This window comes from Aspergillus uvarum (assembly GCF_003184745.1).
Source record: "Aspergillus uvarum CBS 121591 unplaced genomic scaffold BO82scaffold_5, whole genome shotgun sequence".
Taxonomy (NCBI): Eukaryota; Fungi; Ascomycota; class Eurotiomycetes; order Eurotiales; family Aspergillaceae; genus Aspergillus; species Aspergillus uvarum.
The window spans coordinates 720,438-734,539 of NW_020291302.1; the positions used below are offsets into that span (position 1 = coordinate 720,438).

The 14,102-nt window shown below is 52.8% G+C and overlaps 4 protein-coding genes across 4 annotated transcripts; all 4 read left to right on the top strand.

The window, feature by feature from the left end:
- Window positions 1-1,476: 1,476 nt before the first annotated feature.
- Window positions 1,477-2,876, top strand: BO82DRAFT_273827 (pepsin-like aspartic protease; the record flags this gene model as incomplete). The annotated part of the gene is made up of 3 exons (XM_025631072.1): window positions 1,477-1,868; window positions 1,929-2,689; window positions 2,749-2,876. The coding sequence occupies 3 exons, from the start codon at window positions 1,477-1,479 to the stop codon at window positions 2,874-2,876; spliced, it is 1,281 nt and encodes a 426-aa protein (XP_025496212.1).
- Window positions 2,877-3,119: 243 nt separating this feature from the next.
- Window positions 3,120-5,117, top strand: BO82DRAFT_350793 (putative cofactor for methionyl- and glutamyl-tRNA synthetases). The gene has a single exon (XM_025634246.1). The coding sequence runs from the start codon at window positions 3,411-3,413 to the stop codon at window positions 4,785-4,787; it is 1,377 nt and encodes a 458-aa protein (XP_025496213.1). The 5' UTR covers window positions 3,120-3,410; the 3' UTR covers window positions 4,788-5,117.
- A 390-nt stretch (window positions 5,118-5,507) lies between these two features.
- On the top strand, window positions 5,508-7,365 carry BO82DRAFT_389151 (2,3-butanediol dehydrogenase). Its single transcript, XM_025638434.1, has 5 exons — window positions 5,508-5,741; window positions 5,808-5,841; window positions 5,949-6,356; window positions 6,421-6,900; window positions 6,972-7,365. The coding sequence occupies exons 1-5, from the start codon at window positions 5,658-5,660 to the stop codon at window positions 7,097-7,099; spliced, it is 1,134 nt and encodes a 377-aa protein (XP_025496214.1). The 5' UTR covers window positions 5,508-5,657; the 3' UTR covers window positions 7,100-7,365.
- Window positions 7,366-10,474: 3,109 nt separating this feature from the next.
- On the top strand, window positions 10,475-14,057 carry BO82DRAFT_274061 (Anp1-domain-containing protein; the record flags this gene model as incomplete). The annotated part of the gene is made up of 6 exons (XM_025631081.1): window positions 10,475-11,110; window positions 11,167-11,502; window positions 11,664-11,668; window positions 12,543-13,225; window positions 13,283-13,602; window positions 13,662-14,057. The coding sequence occupies 6 exons, from the start codon at window positions 10,475-10,477 to the stop codon at window positions 14,055-14,057; spliced, it is 2,376 nt and encodes a 791-aa protein (XP_025496215.1).
- Window positions 14,058-14,102: the final 45 nt, after the last annotated feature.

A 14,102-nucleotide genomic window follows, 5' to 3' on the forward strand; every position in this document is an offset into this window, starting at 1 on the left:
TCTTTGCCGAAAGATTGTCTAATCCATTGCCCGACCAACGACCGCGATGTCGTTGCTAAACGCCCGGTGGTATTCAGCCAAGCTCACCGTAGTTCCGGTGGTATCTCCTGAGTTGCGAGTCTATTTTCTTTACCCTTTTCTCTGTTTTTTTCCCCTTTTCCGGGCCGAATTTTGGGACTGCCTCGGTCATCCATGATGAATGATGGGCTAGGCTACTTGCGATCGCGGGAGGCGTCTGTCTACGCGGCCTGAGGTCGGATAGACCGGTCGATGAAAACGTGCCCTCCTGTCGAGTCTAGGCCGGAGTCTACCGATATATTAGCAATAGCAAAACAGATAGCAGCACTAGCTATAGTATCCAGTTTGTGCAGTATCCATCATCTGCCGGCTGGACTGTGCTAGTGACAATTTGACAGAAGGTCATTACGACTAGTCGACTATTTACTAGAGAGAATGTAGGCTGGTGTGTTGAGCCTTTAGAAATCTGTAACACTTCAATCGCTGGGCCTGCTTCAAAGTTCAAAGAGGGGCAAGATTGTTTCAGGATTGGCCACAGCTGATTGGACCCCAATTCGGGAGTCGAGCGGCTGGCGGTTTCAGTGCCTGGAGGAAGTGGCGGAAATGCCCTGCCCATGAGCTGACTATTCGCCAGTGCCCCTCCCAGGCGCCTGTCAAGCTGATCGGTCTTTCTCGGCTTCTGGCACCCATGGATGCGCTGATGCGCTGTTGCGTTGATATTCTTTTTGCTAACAGGGGCAAACCTCTCGGATTGGCCCAGATTTGGCTCCTCCTCGGTGGATTCGTCGTCCAACTCTTGCAATATTGGGTTAAGACCAGCCTACCTCACATTTAGTTGGAACAATGCCACGCTCCAGTGAACCCCATTTCCCTAAGCACCATGCGTCAGTTCTCGAATCTTGGGCTCTTGGGCTCTTGGAGTTTTCTGGGCGTGGGTAGTAGGGCTTGGAGATTTTCTCGAATGATATTCAAATCCTCGACTTTCTTCGTTCTGTTTTGCACCTCTTTTTTGCACTATTCTTATAGACTGCGTGTGTATCTTCGTTCTCTTCCTACTACAATTGACATTGTAGCTCGTTCATTCACTTCTCTTCTGCTATCTTTTCCTTTCGTGGTGGAAAGGTAGCCCTTCTTCTGGTTCATTCTTCGATTCTTCCTTCCGACATCTCTCGTCAGTTGGTAGAGGATCACTGGTGCTTACACTCCTCTTCCATCCTTCTTGTCCATATTGGTGGTGATTCTTGTTGTTTGTTGGCTCAGTCAGGACTCGGCCCCCATACTTTACCTTCCCCTATAAACTGCGCGCTGTTCCTTCAGGAAAGGAGTCTTACTTTCAATCAAAAGACTACTAATCATTGCGCTCTTTGTTTTTGTTTTGTGTTTCGTCTCTGGACCCTCCTTGACTTGGATGTTCACTCTCTAACAGCCTAATTCACATATTCCAACTGAGCTACAATCATGCAGCTCCTCCAGTCTCTCTTTTTATTTTTGTTCTTCAGTTACAGCGTTGTTTCTTTGCCAACTTCGGGTCGCACTCAGCATAAGGGAAGATCTTACAAGGTCAGTCGGGTTCGTCGTGGAGAGGGCGAGTTGTATGGTCCCTCCGCGCTGCGAAAGGCATATCGCAAGTTTGGCATTGTTCCCAGCAACCTCAACATCGAGCTGGAGGACTTCGCCCCCGTCACCACTGTCAAGCACAACGTCGTCGCTGCCAGCGATGACAGTGCCGAGCCAGACCAGGTCGGTGCCGTCAGCGCAACCTCTGTCGAAAGCGATGCCGAATTTGTTTCGCCTGTTGAAATTGGTGGCCAGAAGATCGTCGTGACCTTCGACACAGGCTCAGCGGACTTGTAAGAAGCACCAGGTACAGAACTGAATTGATTGGGATACTGACAAGAGATCGGTAATAGCTGGGTCCTGGACACTCGTCTCAACAAGACCCTGGATGGCCATACCCAGTACAACCCCGCCAACTCGACCACGTTCAAGGATATGCCCGGCGCAACTTTCAATGTCTCCTACGGCGATAACTCGTTCGCCGCTGGTCCTGTAGGAACTGACACAGTCAACATCGGCGGCGCAATCGTCAAGAACCAAGCCATCGGGATCCCGACTGAAGTTTCCCAGTCCTTCACCGAAGACACCAACTCGAACGGTCTGGTTGGCCTTGGTTTCTCTTCCATCAACAGCATCGAACCCCAAGCGCAGAACACCTTCTTCGCCAATGCTGCGCCTAACCTCGACGAGCCTGTCTTTACTTCTGCCATCAAGAGTGATGGCGTGGGCGAGTATGGATTCGGTCTGATCGATTCGAGCAAATACCAGGGCACCATGGCCAACGTTAGCGTGGATAGCTCCAACGGGTACTGGCAGTTTGATACCGCCGAGTTTGCAGTGGGCAATGGCTCCATCCAGACGATCAACAACACGCAGACGGCGATTGCTGATACCGGCACTTCTCTTATGTTGATGGATCAGCAAGTTGTGGATGCTTACTACGCCGACGTGCCCAGCGCCGTGTATGTGAGCAGTGCTGGAGGTTACATTTTCCCCTGTAACACCACGCTCCCCAGCTTCTCGATTGCCATCGGCTCGGAGCACTTGGCCACGGTTCCTGGAAACCTGATTCAGTTCTCGAAGGTTGGCACCAACACCACTACTGGACAAGCTCGTGAGTAGATCCTACCTAAAGACATAAAAAAGTAATACTTGACTGACAACTCTTGTTAGTTTGCTATGGTGGCATCCAATCAAACTCGGGCGCCTCGCTCCAGATCTTGGGTGACGTCTTCTTGAAGGCCTTCTATGTTGTCTTCGACATGCGTGGTCCTTCCCTGGGTGTCGCGTCGCCCGTGTGATTGTCCGGTGAGCACAACGCCTGTTCATCTAACTTTACTTAATATTGTAAAGATTTAAAGCTGCAATAGCATGCTGTAGAAAATGGAATTGTACCATTAGACCCATGTCTAAAGTTGAACGAGCTGAGGTCGATGCACAAATCGTAGATGTATACGGTGACTAATCATGCGTGTAAACAAAATGCATAAAATTGTGATTGCAAAGAACAAGGGGAAAGAAAAAGGAGATTCTACCCGCGCACAGCAGAATTGACAGCACAACTTAATCGTTCCAAACAATTCCAATCTCCAATTCCCAAGATCCCCGTCTTCAGACTGGGATCGCTCTCGTGAGGCAAGTTGACTTCCATTAAAGCGGCCGTGAGCCTCCTGCGGGTCGCCAGAACAACCCCGCGGTTCGCTCCTCTTCCTTGGGCGACGGCAAGATTATTCGCTGCCCCTCCTCCTCTGCCTCCTCCTCTTCCACTTTCTCCAACACCCTCTTCACCTCTATTTTCTTCCCACCACCCTTTCGCCATCCGCTCCTTCGCAAACATGGCTATCAACTCCGCCCCCGAATCCTCCCTCCTCTCCCTCCTCTACCGGTCCTACCCGGCCGCCATCTCCCCGGACGCCACCGAGCCCGACCTCCAGACCGCGACCCCGAAAATCTTCCCGCACACCAAGTTTTCCGTCACCGAGGAGGCCGACGTCAAGCAATGGCTGGCCACGATCTCGGGCCTGCAGCACGCTCAGCGCAAGGACGACCAGACAGTGATCGCCAACATCCTGGGCCAGCTGAACACCCACCTGGCCACCCGCACCACGCTGCTGGGCGCTAAGCCCTCCGTCGCCGACATTGCCGTCTACGCTCTGCTCGCCCCGCTTGTCGAGAAGTGGTCCCCCGAGGAACGCACTGGCGAGCAGGGCTACCACCACATCGTCCGCCACGTCGACTTCGTCCAGAACAGCCCGCTGTTCGCCCTGCAGATCCCCGAGGAGGAGAAGGTCGCCATCGACGTGACCGACGTGCGCTTCGTGCCCAAGCCCGTCGACCCCAAGGCCGAGAAGGAGCGCAAGAAGAAGGAGAAGGCCGCTGCCGCGGCCGCTGCCGCTGGCGGCGCCGCGGAGGGCAAGCCCCTCGTCGTCGGCCAGGGTAAGCCTGCCGCCGAGAAGAAGCAGAAGGCCGACTCGGCTCCCGCTGCTGCTGCTGTTGAAGCTCCCGCCGCCGCCGCTGCCAAATCCGAAGGCGGCAAGCCCAAGAAGGAGAAGAAGGAGAAGCAGCCCAAGCAACCCAAGGCCGCACCGGCGCCGGCGGCGCCCCCGTCCCCGTCCATCATCGACCTGAGGGTCGGCCACATCCTGCGGGCAATCAACCACCCGAACGCGGACTCGCTGTTCGTGTCGACGATCGACTGCGGTGACGCGCCGGGCACCGAGAACACCTCCCTGGACGAGGCGACGGGCAAGACGGTGCGCACGGTGTGCTCCGGACTGAACGGGCTGATTCCGCTGGAGGAGATGCAAAACCGCAAGATCGTCGCCGTCTGCAACCTCAAGCCCGTGACCATGCGCGGCATCAAGTCCGTCGCCATGGTGCTGGCCGCCTCCCCCCGTGTCGCCGAGGGTGAGGACTCCCATGCCGGTCCCGTCGAGCTCGTCGCCCCGCCCGCCGACGCCCCCGCCGGTGAACGCATCACCTTCGAGGGCTGGTCCGAGGGCGAGCCCGAGAAGGTCCTCAACCCCAAGAAGAAGGTCTGGGAGACCTTCCAGCCCGGCTTCACCACCACCGACACCCTCGAGGTCGCCTTCGAGAGCGCCGCCGTCCCCGCCGTCCACGGCCAGGAGGGCAAGCCCGCCCTCGGCCTGCTGAAGACCGCCTCCGGCGGCATCTGCACCGTCAAGAGCTTGAAGGGTGCCACCGTTCGGTAAATGCCGTTATCCCAACGTTCACGATATGTCCAGTCCAGTCCATTTTGCGAAGGAAAGAAGTGAAAGAATATTTTCTATAACGTATACCTTGTGTCCTCCCCCCGCGCCTCAAGAGAGAGAGAGAGAAAGAACTTAGCGAGTCCCCTTTTCGAACCCAAAAGAAAAAATGTTATTTCATTTCACCATATCTTCCTAAGAAATTTGCATGACCCTACAAGAACGATGTTCTATACATTCGACGTAAATAGTACGAAGTACTTTGGGTAGCATCATGACGAACAAGGTATCATTTTTTTTTTTTCCTTCCATTCTCGAACTGCAATATCCCCTTGTTCTGGGTCTTCCCTTGCATAGCAAATGAACGGCTGGTGCATTGGGGCGATGGCTCTGCGTACTTTGTGTAACATGCACAAACACTATACTTCGCATTTCTTATAGGTACTCCGTACCGTACATAAGTTTATGTTAACGGGATTGACTGATCACCCGCCCATCTCAAGGTCGTACTGCTATTCCTTCCCCTCTTCTTCCATCTGCCTCCTCCTTCTTACCTTATCAATGCATCAGCACGAGCTTGGTTCCAGTCCCGAGTGACTGCCCTCTTCTCCTCTGACTCCTCTTTTCTCCTCTCCTACCCCGCATTTGCAACTTCCCTCCGAAGCACAATGCAGGACCATATATATGCAGGGAGCATAGTGTTGGGACAGTCCTGTCCGTTTTCTCTTTTTTTTTTTTTTGGAGTCCAGAGTTCTTCACACACTGCAGAGTTAATCTTCTGGTTGTTGGACTTATAACAGAGTGGTTTGTGCGCATTCAGAGCACAAGCAGTACAACTCTACATTCAAACCTTGAAGTATACCGTCCTTCACCATGAGAGCAGTCCGCTTTTACGGAGCTGGAGACATCCGAGTCGATCAGATCGAAGAGCCGGTTTGTGGAGAGGGGCAGGTCAAGGTGTGTATACCGTTATTTCTCATCTATGCTTCTTGTAGATATCACAGCCCTGACATGTTCATTGAGATCCGACCTGCGTTTGTAGGGATCTGCGGAAGTGGTAAGTAGTCAATTCTACTACTACTCAAAAGAGCACACTTGGCACAGCCAACAGCAAATTGGAGTGATCGTCGTTGACACAGGGCTTGTGTGTGATTTCATGTTTAGATTTGCATGAGTACACGTGCGGGCCGCACCTGGTACCCCTGACGCCACATGCGATCACCGGGGGACAACTACCAACAACCCTGGGCCACGAGTTTAGCGGCACAGTTGAGGAGGTGGGGACCGGAGTTGCTGGTGTCGTCGCGAACCTCAAGGTTGGAGATCGGGTTGCTGTTCGGCCCAACTTGAACGACGGGAATTGTCCTCCCTGTTTGCGCGGAACCCCGAATTGTTGTCGCAATTTGGGCTTTGTGGGGTATAGTAGTAGGTTCGATCTTTTCCCCAATGTTTGTTTCGGCTATCATCAGGCTGAGAAATTTCAAGGCAATGCAGGGGGGTTGTCGGATCATGTCGTAGTTGACGCAGAACTTGCCATTCCGCTACCGGACAACATCCCTTTGGATATCGGCGGTGAGGGGAGAATTCCATTACTTGTCGCTAGTCTGGTGCAGTTCGCTGACGCGATCTATACAAGCGCTTGTTGAACCGCTGTCTGTGGCGTGGCATGCAGCAAATCGCAGCCCTCTTGAGGGTGCTCGGACGGCTCTTGTCGTGGGAGGCGGTCCTATTGGTTTGGCCGTGGTTCAAGTGCTTTTAGCCCGAGGAGTAGAGTCTATCATCATCGCGGAAGTCTCCTCGCGACGACGAGAATTCGCGAAAATATTGGGCGCCACACATGTCCTTGATCCTCGGACAGAAGATGTCGTCTCTATGGTACGAGCAATGACCGGAAACGCGGGCGTAGATGTGGCCTTTGAATGCTCTGGCGTGCAAGCCGGCTTGGATACGGCTCTTCGGGGCATCCGGGTCCGAGGAACAGTCACAATTGTGTCGCTTTGGGAAGCAAAACCGAGCATAGACGCCAGCGCGATCGTGCTAGACGAGAAGCATGTAATCGGGGCGGCAATATTTGCCGATGGGATTTTTCCAGCTGTCATTGAAGCCATAAGCTCGGGTAAGCTTGAGTGGCGTGCTATCCCTGCCATCCCATTCACCCTCGCTGAGTGTTGATTCGTCCTTCCTTAGGCAAGCTCAACCCTCAAACCATGATCACCAGCAAGATTCGAATGGAAGACATTGTTGAAAAAGGATTCGAGGCCCTGATCAACGAGAAAGATAAACATGTCAAGATCTTAGTTGACATCTCGGCATGAATTCCAGGAGGGAGGGTCTAAGGTAAGACAAGACGCCCTGGTCAGATGCGGCTGTGAAGGTCGCACAGCTGTGCCTCAAAATGAGCGTTTGTGTTGTCAAGTCCTTTTCCGAAGCCATCCATAACGGCCCAAGGCATGTGTGATGGCACACTTGCTGTGTATTCTGACGCCAGCCACTCTCAGCCTAATGGGAGCTGAAGGTAAGAACTGAAGCCTGGCAGCAGTGCCAAGAGAATCCGGCCATGATAGACCTGGGCTAGATACATACATATTTACTAGTACGTCGTTCGTCTGCTTCTTCTTCTTCTTTTTCTTAGGTCTTACCTGAGCCCCCGGGGATGCCCGACGGCAAACTAGAATAAAGCCCTGAGTTCAGTTTGCGTAGTGTAAAATGTTTAACCTGATTTGGGTTCTCAAAGCGACGACATCTTAACCTCAGGAATCAACACGTGTGGATACGAGCGACGGGCGGGCGTTTTCTGGTTCTTGGCGAGGGTTGATGAGTGCAACCACGACAGCACGGCCGTCCATTCCACCGGAACTACTACTGACTGCGAAGGAGGTGTGATGATGCCAAGAAATACACGTCGAGAAAGGCAGAGCTGAGCGGGGTTATTCCTCGTTGTCTCGTATAACCAACCCCGAAGTCATGATGTCGTAGCACGTAACTTGAGACTCCTTTTGTAGTAGGAGTGGTTCCCCCATCCGATGATGCCTTAGGTACAGTGTTAGTATTGGACCGCACAGCTATACAAAAGAGTAACCCAGAGATTCGGGCTCCGGAGTGGCCATGTTCCAGTCCAGGGCTGTCTAGATGCGAAGCCGACAGACCACAATTTTGGATCTTCCATGATCTAGACGTTTGAAGGGTCAGACTAAACCGTTCACTGACAGCCAGACCGCTCGGACGAAAGGTCGAGTGCTACCAGGGCTAGTCATGTACAGTACATCCTGCCTCCTACTTTCGGATATCGGAACCTGATATGTCTTCTCCGACCGAGCTTGTCCGTCCTGTGAGGCTGTGAGCACACTGTGCTCCTCAACAGATGACAACCCCTCTCAGCGGTTCTTAGGACAATAGTCGCAATGCAACTGACGAAGAAAAAGCATCGTTGTCGACATGCTTCTTCCTCCCACCGAGCGAGTACCAGGTTGGACTGTATACCGAGATACCGTACTACGGTTACCCTGGTGGCTGCAGAAGAACATGCGTTCGATCGCGCAACATTCGACCCTATCCGAACGGGGCGGGTGAACGCCACTTTGTTTCTTGTTTGTTTTTTTTAAAGTGTCTTTCTTTTCTTTTTTCTTTCCTTTTTTCCTTTTTCTGTTCTTCTTGATGGGGATTGCGGATCTCCGGATCAATGCAAAGAGAAAACAAAGTTTCTTCCCTTAAATTCTCATGGACCTTCACTAATGGAACTTGGGGGGATCGTGACTCCATCCCCCGCTTGAGGAGGTGTCATCCACAGTCTCCCCCCCCTCTCTTTGTACTTGGGCCAAGCTTGCGGTTGTTGCGGGCTGGGAGTCATTGACTGTCGGTTGTTTTGGTTTGTTTTGTTTGAGGAGTGTGTGAGATATGGCGTTGGTTTGACGGCTCACTCACATATCCATGATTGTCGTCATCCGACCCCGAATTAGTCCGGGGTAAACGAAAGTATCGGAGAATAAACACACAACGAGAGAGGTCACTTGGGGAGTTTAATCGCTCGAAAATCATTGGGTCGCATTCGTTCTTTCTCGAGTTTTCTCCCCGGCCTCTTACCCTCCTTCCTACTACGTACAGCACATCCCCACTAGTCATGGTCGACTAAGATAATCGACATCCTTACGTTCAATATCCGACCATACATTCAGTCATACATAACGACGTACTCGCTTGACACTACTCAAGCAGGGATTGAATGGGTCCCAGACTCCCAGTGTACCAGGAACCTTAAAAGGAGGGGGTAAAGTAAATGGGATTATCATGGGGCACTCTGGAGCAATAGAAGGATTATTACAGTCCGTGGGTGCATTTCAACTGGATGGGGACAGCCAAATGGCCATGTCCGATGTACAGTGTATGTATGTCTCGCCTGCAGGACTCCCTTTTCCCCTCCCAATATGACCTGATTCGTGACCTGATCTGACCTGACTGGACCTGATCTGAGTGACCTACACTCACCTTCTACTTTTTTTATTATTCTTTTTTTATTTTTTCATGTTTTCATTTTTCGCTGTTCGCTATACTTAGAATAGAACTGGGAACTTTCCAGGCGGCTTCTGTACGCTTAGCATATTCGTCTGTACAGTACCCTGGATGGAAGTATGTACCGTATATCCATCCGGTCAAGTTACTGACCGTCCTCATCTTATCAAATATCGATCGATCGGTACTATTTATGATGGACAGTCCGTCCTTGAAATCGGCTGCTCAACACTGTCTGTTTCTACATTCACCGTTAAGTCTCCTTCAACACCATCTTCAACCCCATCTTCCATCTTCATCTCGGGGAATTGATCCATCTTAAAAGAAACCCACGCAGAGAGAGAGAGGTCCTACCAAGATCTCTACCATCTCATCTATTAATACACCATCGGGAATCGCGTGTGGCCCTTCCGAGGTGGAACCGTCCCCTCCCATCCCACCAAACGAAACCCCCCCACCCACTCACAGTCCCGGTGTTTCACTCTGGTTGGTGTCGCTGAACTCTTGGGGGATCTCACTATTTTTTTAGGGGCTCTTCGGGTCTTGGGGGGAGGTCCTTTGGGTTCAGTCTGGCACATCATCAATCATCCTTCCTTGCCGCAAGGCCGGTTTTTCGGTTGGGAGCACCTTTTTTTTTCCTTGGTTTGCAATCCCGATCGACTGGCTTCTAGTGGTTCTTCCAGGTAATATTATTCTTCTTCTTTTCCTCTTGTCCTGCCTCCTTTCATCCTTCCCTTCGTTTTTTTTTTGTTTATTGTTTTTTTTTTTTTCTGCCTGGAAAAAAAAATATTACACTCGTTTTCTGCCTTCACTTGTATTCTGATTTGTCTAAATTGGCATCATCATCTCGGGTTTTCTTTTCCTTTCGCCTGCCGCCCGGCCTGGCCTCTACACACTTTAGCCCCTAAAATCTTCTACTACTGTTACTACTTGACTAGTCGGTCCTTGTCGTCGGCTGGCTCCCTTGGAAGCGGACCGACCTTCTCGTTTGCATAGATTTATAACCGCGTTCTAACCTCCTTAGATCTTGCGTCGCCATTCACTGTTCTCTGTCTAGATTTGCCGACTTCAGGTTGAAGCATGTCGGACTGACCTTTCTAAAACGTTGCACAATCTGTCTGTACTGTATCCCTTACAGTAACCTTTTTCTACCACCTGCTCGATTCTTGTGTTTCGTCCTTACTATGGGAACTCCACTACATGGTACGGCCATTATTACCGGGGCCAGTGGCCTGCTGGGATCAGAGGTTGCCGTCTCCATCGCCAAAGCACAGCCCTTTGTCCACCTGCTGTTGGTGGCTCGGGATATCAGATCCGACACCGTGAAGGATGTATTAAGCCGCATCCGCTTGATTGGGCCGAGGTCCGTCGAGGTGGTCAAGTGTGATCTAGCCTGCTTCAATTCGGTGGCGAGCTTTGCACAATATACTGTGGAGCGAGTTCGCAGTAAAGAGATCCCTCCGGTCACCCTCTTGATCAATTCCGCGGCCAGCTCATCCTACGTCACCGATCAAGTCACACGAGATGGGTACGACCCCGTCTACCAAACCAACTGCATCGCCCCGTTCTTGTTGACCGTGAGCTTGCTCGAGGCCTTCCGAGCCGGCGACGGAACCCCAAACGGCGGTGCCCGAGTCATCAACGTCGGATGCGCCGCCATGTCCAAAGGGTCACTGGACTACTTCGATGAGCAGGACCCGGATAACGCCAGCCAGGCCCCGGGGACTCCGATCAGTGCAAAGGAAGCCACCGCCCGGTTTGGGAGTAGTAAGCTGTTGATGAGCGCTGCTATGTATGCCTTGCGCCGGAGTCTGGTACTCGTGAGTGTGCCTTTGTTTTTGCTTTATGTGTTCTAAGGCTGACTGTGTTATTGTAGGCGGGCAACATCTCGCTCAATGTATATACGATGGACCCCGGATTTATGACCGGGGAGAGCCATCTCACCGCCTCGGCACCTTTGTCGGTGCGAATGGCGCATCAGACCCGGTCTGGACTCCGGCCCCTCTTGCGGGTTTTCTCCAAGAGTGCAATCAACAAGGCTAGCGTTCCAGCCAAGGTCATTGCGAAAGTCGCATTCCAGAGGGAAACGGTGGAGAACTGGGGCAGAGAGCGCTATTATATCTTGGATAGTGAATATGAGGCCGGATCCGTCATTCCCGTGTTGCGAGACTTGCCGCGCATGGATGCGCTGCTGCAGAAGGTGATGCGACAGGTCGAAATTGGTGTCAAGGGCATGGGCTCGCCCCAGTCCAGGGTGTCCCGATTAAGTGCGCACTGATCAGGACTATTCGGACATCTTGGATTCTCATCTTGGTCATGGCGTTCTTATCTTGCATTCCTCATGCCGGTTTTGTCGTTTTGGGGGGGGTGCAGCAGGAGTTCAAAAATCCCGAGCATTCTTTGAGGCGTCTTATCGGTTTGCAACCTTGGAGTTTTTCCCTTTTCTTTTCTTTGGGGTACCTATATCATGATAGGGATGTTTTGTAAATAGAGGTTATATCTGTATACGTGCAGAATCAGTCCTATGAGGAAGAGTAACTGAGTCAATCCTTCATTCATTCATTCGTTCGTTCGTTCATTCTTCGGCTTGAGAAATGTGGGAAATGCAGTGATGGTCGGAGCTGCGCTACGGGATGAAGATGGCTGCAAACGGGCGGGCGGCGGGAAGAAGATTGGGTCTCGTACCGCATTCGGGTCTGGGTCCAGATTCGCCCGCGGATCCCACCTGGCGGCTTTTGGTCCAAAGGAACCGCCTGGAGCCTACGTAAGTTCTCTCGACGCAATCATTGCTACGGTCAAAGCCTCGGGGACTGTTCAGTTCCTTGCGCCCTTTGTCTTTTGTTCCGCATCTTCTCTCTTCATCACCGATCGCGGATTGGCGATATTCCCGCTGGTCATCATTTCAACCTCAATCCACCTCTTCATCATCCCCGTCGGCTGCGCTTTCGTTCGGTAGTCTGAGGAAGAGGTTTCTCCAACGGCAGAAGTCCGACAATTGGTTTGTGAAATCAAATCAATTTCTTAGCTGCATGTCATCTTAGGAGAGATGAACAGGCATCACGCCTTCGGCAATGGCTACGCTGCCTATCCCCGTGGCAAGAGCAACAACTCATTCTCCATCTCCCCTCACCGGTACGCGGTCCTTTCCTCGGGCGAATATCGCGCGCCATGATCCTGTATCCCGTCGGTGGGATACAGCGCCGTGTCGACGGAAAACTGAGTAAACCGTTCGCTAATCCTGGAATTTAGTAGTTTTCAACCCCGGGCACAACCTGCCTTGCGCCGCCGGAGGCAACTCTTCCAGCGCCTATGTCTTCTCTGCGGTGTCTCCCTGTTGCTCCTCGTCCTGATCTTCCCGTCGCTGCGCGCCTCACTCCTTCCGGTGGTATCGCTCGGCCTCCTCCACCCCTATGAAGACCTTCAGATCGAGACGATCCGATACTATGACCTCTCCAAAGTGCAAGGGACCGCCAGTGGCTGGGAGCGCGGGGAGCGGGTGCTCATGTGCACGCCCCTGCGCGATGCCTCCTCCCACCTGCCCATGTTCTTCTCGCACCTGCGGAACCTCACCTACCCGCACAACCTGATCGATCTGGCGTTTCTGGTATCGGATTCCGAGGACGACACGATGGGCATGTTGTCGCGCATGCTGGACGAACTCCAGCACGATGCGGATCCGAAGATGCCGTACGGCGAGATCTCCGTGATCCAGAAGGACTTTGGCCAGCTGGTCAACCAGGATGTGGAAAGTCGACACGGCTTTGCCGCGCAGGCCAGTCGCCGGAAGCTGATGGCCCAGGCTCGGAACTGGCTGCTGAGCGCCACGCTGCGCCCGACGCATAGTTGGGTCTATTGGCGCGACGCGGACGTCTTGACCGCGCCGCAGACGATTCTGGAGGATCTGATGCGGCATGACAAGGATGTCATTGTACCAAGTGAGTTTCTGGATCTTTTGTGGCTGCATCCCGCTCATTCTGACTCATGGTGACTAGATGTGTGGCGACCCCTTCCCGACTGGCTGGGCGGAGAGCAACCGTACGACCTGAACTCGTGGCAAGAATCCGAAACTGCATTGGCCCTGGCCGACACGTTGGATGAAGACGCGGTCATCGTGGAAGGGTATGCTGAATATGCTACCTGGCGTCCTCATCTTGCCTACCTGCGCGACCCGTACGGAGATCCGGACATGGAGATGGAACTTGACGGCGTAGGAGGCGTCAGTATCCTGGCGAAGGCGCGGGTTTTCCGCTCGGGGGTGCACTTCCCCGCTTTCAGCTTCGAGAAGCATGCCGAGACAGAAGCCTTTGGCAAGGTGCGTATCCGGCGGGATTTTGATGTTATAGTTGCGTGCATGATACTAACTCTCAGTAGATGGCCAAGCGCATGGGATTCTCAGTCATCGGCCTCCCACATTACACAATCTGGCATCTTTACGAGCCGAGCGTGGACGATTTGCGGCACATGGAGGAGATGGAGCAGGAACGGAAAGAGCGCGAGATGGAGGAGAAAGACCAGGCCGACCGTGCCGAGCGCGTTCAGACCCTGTTCAAGGATGCCAAGACGCAGTGGGATATCGACCATGCATTCGTCGAGGACGCGATCGCCGAGGATCAGAAGCAAGAGACCGCCGCTTCAGGTGGTTCCTCAAGCGAGACACTCAAGGGCTCGGAGGAAGGTCCTCTAGCGCAGCCAGTTGTGAAAGAGAGGGGTGGTACTGGACAGAGCGGCGAGGGTTCCGGTACTCAGATGGAAGAAGCTAAGCGTTAACTGAGCTTTCTTCTGCTGACAGGTACCGAGCTATCTTCTGTTCAT

What these genes read in the sequence shown, in the direction of transcription:
- BO82DRAFT_350793 (XM_025634246.1), top strand. Translation starts at nt 3,411, where the DNA reads ATGGCTATCAACTCCGCCCCCGAATCCTCCCTCCTCTCCCTCCTCTAC.
- BO82DRAFT_389151 (XM_025638434.1), top strand. Translation starts at nt 5,658, where the DNA reads ATGAGAGCAGTCCGCTTTTACGGAGCTGGAGACATCCGAGTCGATCAG. An exon ending in CATCCCTTTGGATATCGGCG is followed by an intron (nt 6,357 to 6,420) that starts GTGAGGGGAGAA and finishes GATCTATACAAG; the next exon opens with CGCTTGTTGAACCGCTGTCT. An exon ending in CATTGAAGCCATAAGCTCGG is followed by an intron (nt 6,901 to 6,971) that starts GTAAGCTTGAGT and finishes GTCCTTCCTTAG; the next exon opens with GCAAGCTCAACCCTCAAACC.